Source organism: Haliotis rufescens, unplaced genomic scaffold (genome assembly GCF_023055435.1).
Source record: "Haliotis rufescens isolate VD_foot unplaced genomic scaffold, xgHalRufe1.0.p SCAF_17, whole genome shotgun sequence".
Classification (NCBI taxonomy): Eukaryota; Metazoa; Mollusca; class Gastropoda; order Lepetellida; family Haliotidae; genus Haliotis; species Haliotis rufescens.
The window spans coordinates 27,050,763-27,060,860 of record NW_025963857.1 but is presented as its reverse complement, the minus strand read 5'-3'; the positions used below and the strand labels follow the sequence as shown (position 1 = coordinate 27,060,860).

Here is a 10,098-nt window from a genome sequence, read left to right as displayed (position 1 = left end):
TCTGCTGGGCCTTTTATGGTCTTATTACTGTCTACCCTAGGAGAAGCAAGTAGAAGAAGATGTACGTTTACGACAATAAACTAAACCAGCTCCCCACCGAGGATGTAGAATTCGCTCCCACTATACATTATCGACACTGCAGTGACACGGTGTGAGGAGTATAGTGTAAACACAAACACAACAACTGAAAAGAACTGCCAGTGGGTATATATATCTTCCGGATAGACATTAGAAGACGAGGTCAACAACAAGGTTTTTTCACTGATTTCTGTTCCCTATATTTATATCTTTATTCTTTTGACCTCATTCATTGTTGTCATTATATTTAGAGGCAAACAGAAAACGTGAACATATTCCTCAAATATAGTTGATTATGTAAGCACGGTAAAGAAAACTAAGAAAAACGGACACCTTTCCTTTTCTTTGTATCTATTTATAAAGGTACAAGGTTTTCAGATCAGTCCATTTTCCAAGACAATGTCAGATAAAATGTCCCAGAGGTTTTTGTTCAAAATCTGTCATTAGATAAGAGTAATCTATTGTATAAACACATGACCTTGTACATACTCTCCCATAACAAATGTCATGTCATTCAGTTCCCTCTAAATTGTGTAACGTCAATCTTGTCACAACTGACTTCACCTATAGGAATGATAACTGGCTTCATTTGTATGTATAATAATATTAATAAATGTCATGTTCTCTCTCATTGTCAATCCCCGGAAGAAAGGGCAAGAATTTTTAAGTCGTTCTTGAATGTTGTGTAGGAAAAATATAGAGGTTGTTACTCATAATAGTCCCTGTCGTGAATAATCAATATAGATGTAGGTCTTATGCCCTATTGAGAGTTCATAAGATCTCGAAATGTCTCAATACCATTGTCAAAGCAATATCACTGAAGGTACTATATATATACATGTACATTCAAGATTACCTGTGAAGATCCGGGATAGAATAGGTCTTCAGCAACCCATGCTTGCCGTAAAAGGCGACTATGCTTGTCATAAGAGGCGATTAACGAGATCAGGTGGACAGGCTCCCTGACTTGATCGATGCACATCATCGTATCCCAATTGCGTGGATCGATGCTCATGTTGTCGATCACTGGATTATAGACCGCCGTCATATTGCTTGAATATTGCAGAGTGCATCATTAAACAACAAACAAACGAACGTCCAAGATCTATTGAGTATTAGTATTTTTTCAAAAAGAACCTTTTGATTATTCTTATCCAATGCCTTTGCTTCTGTGAGTATGTTCATGATTTATAAAGTCATTATCTGTTGCAGGAGGTCTATTGGTGAAAGATGAGGAAACACCGTGCCACGTTTGCCATGAGCTGATTTTGGTTCCCCGAGGCACAGTTTGGTTGTGCCCCGGGGGTGATTGGCACCCGAGTCGGGTTCACAGGGGGAACAACTCCCAACCCAACTTATAGAAACATGTGAGTCTTTTTTCCCTTCTACATACAGTCAAGTCCTGTTAATCCATCATGGTTGGTTGCATATGATTATGTCGGATTAACAAGTATGTTGGATAAACGAAATTAAGTGGCATCAAAATTTTGATCGAAAATCGGACAACTACACAAAAGATAGCAATATAAACACATTGTAATAAAAAATGAAAAATGAAATATTCAAGAAAACTGCTTTCTTAGTGGCTAATGTTGACTTCCTGTTAGTCATTGAATTGGTTTTGCAGAGAGTTTGCGAAAGGTCGTTCTGGCAAGACCTGTAATGGGATGTCGTTGGCGGTAGCGAGAACCTTCATCTGAATTTAATGAGATTGAGGTTATCTAAACATGTGATTAATCCTGTTTTAAGCATTGATTGTTATTGTTAAGCAAATTTATCTCTGCAGCCATTGGAATATGCAGTCACTAATTGACTCGTCTCACATCAAAACACGGGCTGTGTTCTTATGAGCAGATGACCATGGAGTATGCTAATCACTGTGACCAATTATGAGACATTATGAGTGATTTCGGTAATTTGACGCAAATTAGGTCTGTCATAGTCGAAGTGCGAGACTGTCGGATTGAGGGGTCTAAACAGCACTGATTTAATTGGTTCCATTATTATTCAGATTAACAAGTGTCGGATTAACAAGACTTGACTGTAATCAGGTAATTTAGCCCCCTTTGGGCACACTGGGTTAGAATATTTCCCCAGCAACCTTTTCTGATTGTAAAGTTGACCAAAGTGATTGGCTGGTCAGGGTGGTCACTTAGTTAAATGAGTGCCTTCATAACCTGACGACATGCATCGTTGCTCACAATATCAATCACTCTTTTGCTGGTTCAGACTCGATTGAAAACAGGTTGCTGTCATATAGCTGAAATATTGCTGTGCAGCGTTAAATACAAACACACATAATTAAGCTGTCGGTATGAACACAAGAATCCTTGTTTTTAGAAATCAAATTGCCAAAATTCGTAAAGACAATCTTTGTGTTCCAAATACAGAAATTGGTTTTAAAATGGTTGTGGAAAAACGTTGCAATCAAGTTCTCACATTTACTGTGTGCGAGACACCGTTTAACATGACTATGCAAGCCAGGAAATGTTTGGTATCTTTGAGTTCTGTTGTTTATGGCAATCATAGCATCGGTCTACAAATCAAGTATATAACATAAGATGTCTCCCTTTTCAGTATTGTAATGAAATATCGAAATCAAAATGTCTTAAAGTTACCATTGCGTCTTTTCATGTTAACACATTCAACTGAACATATTTCACGTCAAACAAAACAAAGAAAATATGCATTTTGAATAAATTATCAATGCATGTATTTCCCTCACTTGCCCGTAAGACCCATGGACTGGTCACAAAACTATTACTGATAGAGGAGAAAGCTATATATTGCTCTTAAAAGATCCAGGACTTGAGATGCACCATTTGTCTCGTGCAGGATTAGCGTGTAAAGTTTTGAAGTCATGTGCAGCATATTATAAGAATAAAGACACTCTGTGGTAACATCTGAGTGATTGTTAGTTTTGTCATTAATTGGTACGCATGGGAAACATCTCTTCTTAGTGTACAAACTTCTCTGTATGTTTGTATGGTTCGCGTTTCTTTTAGTGGTGAGTATAGCTACATCCCTTAATCGTGCCAGAAACCTGATTGTGGGTTCCAATCCCCAATTTGCTCTGGTTATGTTTCTAGGTTTGTCAGCATCAACCCAGGCCTATTGGTTTTACAAAAGCAGTGGGGGGCACGGGTGGCCCAGTCGTCTAAGGCGCCGCGATTCGCTGTGCAGAGTTGCGTCCCTTGGACATGCCAGAAACCTATGATTGTGGGTTCGAATCCCGGTTCACCCCGATTATGTTTCTAGGTTTGTCAGCACCATACCTGTGCTCGTGGGTTTCACCGAAGTGGTAAACGTCTGAGACCTGCATCACTTCGGGCTTTCCTCCCACATAAAGCTGACACGCCGTGATATGACTGGAATACTGTTAAAAGCGGTGTTAAAGCCAGCTCACTCTCACTCACTACAAAATCAGTGTTCCTACTGGCTTTTGAAACTGCCAGTCCCAGTGGATTGGCAACTCTAAAAATTACCAGTCCCCATCGAGTTTTGTCAGTCCCAACTTTGAACCAAAATGCAAACATGAAAATTTCCTGGTTTTATTTCTTTCAACATCATGTTCATTGCAGTGTATGTTCATTGCTGACAAATTCAATGGCGTCATGTCTTAAATAGCTTGGTTAGATCTACACATAATTCTCACCAAGTTTAGTGACAAGTTTCTCCCTTTTTTTTGTTATATTTCACTGTGGCTTGAGACTATGTTGTTCAAACTGATTTTTAACCTCGAAGCAAAGCAAAATGTTATATCCTTGCACTTAAAAATAGACAACGGGAAACCCTAATGATAAAAGAAAAGCTGACTTTGTTAGAAAAATATACTTTATTGATTATCGCCAATGTTTTGTTCAACAACAAAGATTTACGAGGTATTGTATTTCCCAGTCCACAGGGACTGTCAGTTACATGAATTTCCAGTCCAAGCCTAATGTTATCGGTAAAAAATGGTTATTACTGGTTAATGGGAACACTGCCAAAGTGTTAAACACTTAGGACCTGCATCATTTCGGGCTTTCCACCACATCAAGCTGACAATCTGTGATTATACTGAAATACTGTTTATAGTGGCTTTTAACACAATCTCATTAAAATCAGATCTAAGTTCTCGCTACCGCTAAACAAAGATTTGAGGACATCCCATTAGGCGTCACGTCAGAAAGACCTTTCATCTGACCAATCAGAGCGTCGCTTACCAGATCATGAAAGTGACAGTCGGAATGTGATTTCTAATCAGGCAACCTCGAAAACTTTAAAACGGGGTATTCCGAATGATAGTTATGGGCTTAACGATTGAATCTATACAATCTAGACCATATATTAGCCATTCCAGAATGTTCTTTTGTTCAGGTTTCAAATTTTTAAGCGAGAATTTGTCAAAATATGTTTCGAAGCGTAATCGCCAATTTCAAATTAGTGCCGTAAAGCACGAGAAAGCTGCCTTCTGATTGGCTAATGTCGACTTCTTGTCAGTAATTCCATTGGTCGGGCAGAGTGTACAAAAGGTCGGTCTGACGTGACCCGTAATGGGATGTCCTCAGATCTTTGTTCAGCGGCAGCGAGAACTAAGATCTGATTTTAATGAGATTGCGTTTAACACAACTGACGTGTTATTCCAGTATGTTTCTGTTGTCAGGGGTGACCACACAGAGACTGTCGAGGTTGTGTTTGATCCAGAGTTAACCAGTTTCCGTGCTCTGCTGGGGATGTTCTGGAAGAATCACGACCCAACTTCGTCCCACAGTCGGCAGTACATGTCGGCCATATTCTACCATGATGAAGAGCAGCGGAAGATGGCGGAGCTCACTATGAAGGAACAGCAGAGTAGTCGAGCCCGCCCCATCGCCACAGTGATTACCAAGGCAAAGACTTTCTATAATGCTGAGGAGTAAGTTCATCACGTGATATAGTATTTTCATCTGTAATACTCTTAATTGTAGACCACCTCCATGGTCCAGGTTTCGACCCTGGCCCTGTCATACCAAAAGATGTTAAATGATGGTACTTGTTGTTACCCTAATGGCGTTTGCCATTAAGGGGCGAAAACAAGGACTGGTCGGCTCAGAGTCAGTATACTGTGTTAAACCCCATTTCACCTCACCTCATCTCTTAATCATATTTCTGATGAGGTACGAGTATTAGACACATCCTTGATTTTTGTAGATTAGCAAGGCAAAGACCTTCTATAATGCTGAGTATACAACCCAAGCTGCCTTGTCAGGCGCTAGAAGGTTAACATTCCATCTCATCCCACTGGGTACCCATTGTTACTGCTGGGTGTACAGAGGCACATTTCAAATAAGGTCAGTTGCCTAAGGTGGGGCAGGGGTGGCCAAGTTGTCTAAGGCACCACAATTCGTTGGGCAGAGTTGCATCCCTTGCGCACGCCAGAAACCTGTTATTGTGGGTTTGAATCCCGGCTCACCCCGATTATGTCTCTAGGTTTGTCAGCACCATATCCATGCTCGTGGGTTTCACCAAAGTGGTAAACGTCTTAGACCTGCATCAATTCGGGCTTTTCCTCCTACATTAAGCTGACACACCATGATATAACTGGAATAATGTTAAAAGCGGCGTTAAACCCAACTCACTCACTCACATGCCTAAGGAGACACATGTGCTACTTGTGGTTCAGTGTGGGGCAGGACTAAACTCGCAGGAGTCAAGCTGCCGAACACAGTCACCCATCCAAGGACTCTCCAAGACTAACGTTGCCTAACTTCACTTGAATTGTGACCTCTGCTCCGTGCAGAGGACCACAACCTACACTGGCTGTAATAGGCGACTTAATGGATCAGGTGGTCAGAACCGTTGACTTGGTTGTTAGTGTGTCCCAGTACCCCGATGTGCTCACAATATTGATCACTGGATTTCTTGTCCAGACTCAATTATTTACCATCTTCCCGAGGCAAGAGAGTAAACTGACTATAAAAGTCAGGTATTATGGAGTTACATTTTGGCTGGACTAAAGAGTCTATGCATAGTCCAATCAAAATTGCGCACCGAAATCGAAATCCGGTTCGTAAACTGTCGTACAGATTTCGGTCGATTGCAGGATTTGCAAATCATGTGCACCGCCAACTCATTGTCAGCAGATATTTCCAAACCTTTTCACGTTTTTAATCAAGGTGCCAATGTGATTTGATGCATTTCACGATGTAAGACCCGTTTTATCACAATATGGATCTGGATTATTGATCAGATCGTCTTGACTTGGTGTCACCATTTCTTGTGGAGCAAACGCAAGTGATACGAGAGGTGGAATCTGATTGGTCCATAGGAGAGGCTTAGAAGGAACATAACTGGTAATAGCCACTGGTGGCGCTACGATCGAGCCCAGTAATTCCAGCCTAGTTCGGCAAGGGTGGAAACTGGACTTTTAAAGTCAGTTAACTCTCTTGCCTCGGGAAGTTGTTATTTACAGGCCACTGTCATATAGCTGGAATATTGCTGAGTGTGTCATTATACAAACAAAGAAACAAACAAACACACATACTCTCAAAATTACCAGTCACCCTCTAGTTTTGTCAGTCACAACTTTGAACGAATAAATAAACGCATAAAAATTGCCTGGTTTAAATTCTTTCAACATCCTGTTCAGTGCAGTGTATGTTCATGGCTGACAAATTCATTGAAATCATCACTGCAAACACAAACTTTCTTACTTTTTTAAATGTTTCACTTTAATATTTTCAAGACGAAGTCACTATAAATGGATAATTAACCTCGAAGCACAGCAAAATGTTATTTCCTTGAACTAAAAAAAGACAACAGGAAACCCTGATGATAACAGACAAGCTTTATTGTTTATCGACGATGTTTTGGTCCACAACATTGATTTATAAGGTACTTTATTTGCTGGTCCACAGGGACTGGCAGTCACATGAATTACTGGTCCAAGCCTAATTTTGCCGTTAAAAAAACCCAGTGAACGGGAACACTGTTGTCCTAAGAGGTGACACAACTTGATTGCGTTCATCATACCCATATGGGGTGGGCGTGGGCGTGGGCGTGGGCGTGGGCGTGGGCGTGTTCATAATATCAGTCAGTCTGGTCAAGACATAATTATTTACAGGCTGTGTCATATAGTTCGAATATTGCTGAGTGAAGCGTTAAAACAATAAACAAGAAGTACAAATAAAGGAGGTACATAAATGGGTGCTTCCAATGGACAGAACTGCAAAAGTTTAACGTGGATAGTGTCATGGTAGCTCTGTCTTTCTCAGCTACCACCAGAAGTATATGCTGCGTCATTACCCTGACCTCGTCCAGTCACTCCGCCTCAACAACGATGAGATCATCACATCAGCTGTGGCAGCCCGACTCAATGGCTACCTCGGCGGGAATGGAAATCTGGAGCAGTTTGATGAGGTAGGAGGCGTGATGCTAAATCAAAAAAGGAAAAGGTTATTCTCCAGCTTGGATGAGGGATTGGTAATTTTTTATGGGTGATGGGAGGAGTGAGATTTAGGGGTCATGAAGAAATGACAGAGCAAAAGTTATCACAATTATATGGAGGGGGCTTGTTTGGGTTATGCAAAACTGTTTGAACATTATTTAGGGACTGGTCGTTTATTATAGGGAGGGTAGTGGTCTTGTAAACATTTAACATGTATGGGGGGGGGGGGGGAGGGTGCAACAAAATATGACCAATCTCACCTAACCTTTCCCCTATAAACTGTCATAATGTTTCAGTTGGTTAATTTTGAATCTGTCTACAGTTACAGGATAGTCTAGTCCAGTGGTTAATGTGTTTGCTTACTTATCAAATGGTCTTAGTTTATTTCTCAATGTGGGATTTTAAAAAAAAAACTAATGTGTTCCTCTAAAGGCTGGAAAAAACTTGTTTGTTCTCAGCTTTACAACAAGAATTGTTTTAACTGCATGTGTGTGTATTCTGCAAAATATGTTTTGTGTAAAAAAGGTAAATGTTGTTTGGCTTCTTGTTTCATAGAATGAAATTGCATGTTTTGAGTTGGTGAATGAAAAATATTCTGTTTCAAACTAAAATTTGCCCACCAAACCCCATCCGAAGATTAAATGTTTGTTTGTTGTTGTTAAACGCCACCCTCAGCAATATGTCAGAAATATGTTGGCGGTCTGTAAATAATCAAGTCTGGACCAGACAATCCAGTGATTGACATCATGACTATCGACCAACGCAATTAGGATACGATGACATTCATCAACCAAGTCAGCGAGTCTGACCACCTGATCCCGTTAGTAGCGTGTGTTGCAAAGCGCCAATCACTTTCAAGCAATGTACAGCGATTTGCCTTATAATGGGGCGCTAACTTTCAGCCGCTTGACATCGTACCAATCTCTGGCTGAGGTCGCTTGGTTCTCAAACCAAAATGGCGGCTGAGTTAGACAGCGGGAACAGGAAATTCTTGACTGGATTAGCTGGGAAATGGGCAAAGGCAGCAAACACCCCATCATCCTCAGTCTGCTCCTCATCAACTCGTCATCAAGCTTCTTCTGTTACGTTCTTCATTAGGGCAAGGCAATTAGGTTAGGGTCAGTGTGTTCTGGGGGCATTTATAGATGTCCAGGGTTTTTTCTGTAGACAATGTATTTCTGCATGTTCCAGGAATGTTCCACATTTGGCCTGTCAAGAAGTCAAATGGAGGTTGTCAGGAAGAAGGTCAACAGTCGCATGTAGTCCCAGTTGGCCCTTACCCTAACCCTAAACCCTAACCAAGTCCAAGCCCTAGCACAATCCCCACCCAAGCCCTAGCACAATCCCCACCCAAGCCCTAGCACAATCCCCACCCAAGCCCTAGCACAATCCCTACCCAAGCCCTTGCACAATCCCCACCCAAGCCCTAGCACAATCCCTACCCAAGCCCTAGCACAATCCCCACCCAAGTCTAGCACAATCCCTACCCAAGCCCTAGCACAATCCCCACCCAAGCCCTAGCACAATCCCCACCCAAGCACAATCCCTACCCAAGCCCTAGCACAATCCCCACCCAAGCCCTAGCACAATCCCCACCCAAGCCCTAGCACAATCCCTACCCAAGCCCTAGCACAATCCCCACCCAAGCCCTAGCACAATCCCCACCCAAGCCCTAGCACAATCCCTACCCAAGCCCTAGCACAATCCCCACCCAAGCCCTAGCACATTCCCTACCCAAGCCCTAGCACAATCCCCACCCAAGCCCTAGCACAATCCCTACCCAAGCCCTAGCACAATCCCCACCCAAGCCCTAGCACAATCCCCACCCAAGCCCTAGCACAATCCCTACCCAAGCCCTAGCACATTCCCTACCCAAGCCCTAGCACAATCCCCACCCAAGCCCTAGCACAATCCCTACCCAAGCCCTAGCACAATCCCCACCCAAGCCCTAGCACAATCCCTACCCAAGCCCTAGCACAATCCCCACCCAAGCCCTAGCACAATCCCTACCCAAGCCCTAGCACAATCCCCACCCAAGCCCTAGCACAATCCCCACCCAAGCCCTAGCACAATCCCCACCCAAGCCCTAGCAAAATCCCCACCCAAGCCCTAGCACAATCCCTACCCAAGCCCCAGCACAATCCCTATCCCAAGGAATTCCCTACCCTAACCCTAGCCCAAGCCCCAAACACAATTTCCTATTCAAGCACTAGGACTAGCCCCAGGTGATGTGCACGCAAATACCTCACATTTCTTATTGTGGATCTCACCATATATGTTTTTACCAACTTAAGGACCAGGGCCTCCTTGAACGCCCCCTTAGTCTCAGGTGATCTTAACTTCGCCCTTAGCGCTACATTAAGCTCGTCAACCTCTTTATCAAAGCCCCCTTAGGCTAAGATCAAAACCAAAGGGAACTATGACCCACCTTTAGCTACAAGAATGCTCGTGAAAATGGCGGCATTCGTCATATTGAATGAAGCTAGGAAAAATAATCTGTTCAAAAGAGAAAGAAAATTACAGGATTGGACACGTTATCTATTTGAGATTCTAAGACCCTTCATTGAACATTCCACTAAGCGTTCCCATGCAATTACACCAGAAACACATTC

The 10,098-nt window shown here is 42.4% G+C and overlaps 1 protein-coding gene across 2 annotated transcripts; it reads left to right on the top strand.

Moving 5' to 3' along the window:
- Positions 1-111: 111 nt before the first annotated feature.
- On the top strand, positions 112-9,564 carry LOC124138580 (peptide methionine sulfoxide reductase-like). Of its 2 annotated transcripts, none has more exons than XM_046505305.2 (5): positions 112-200; positions 1,291-1,445; positions 4,724-4,975; positions 7,314-7,458; positions 8,678-9,564. In XM_046505305.2, coding segments are annotated over exons 2-5 (471 nt in total). In that variant the 5' UTR covers positions 112-200; positions 1,291-1,443; the 3' UTR covers positions 8,750-9,564. The 2 variants fall into 2 exon arrangements, with proteins under 2 accessions (XP_046361261.2, XP_046361260.2); XM_046505304.2 differs by having other exon boundaries at positions 129-252.
- The last annotated feature ends 534 nt before the right edge of the window (positions 9,565-10,098 follow it).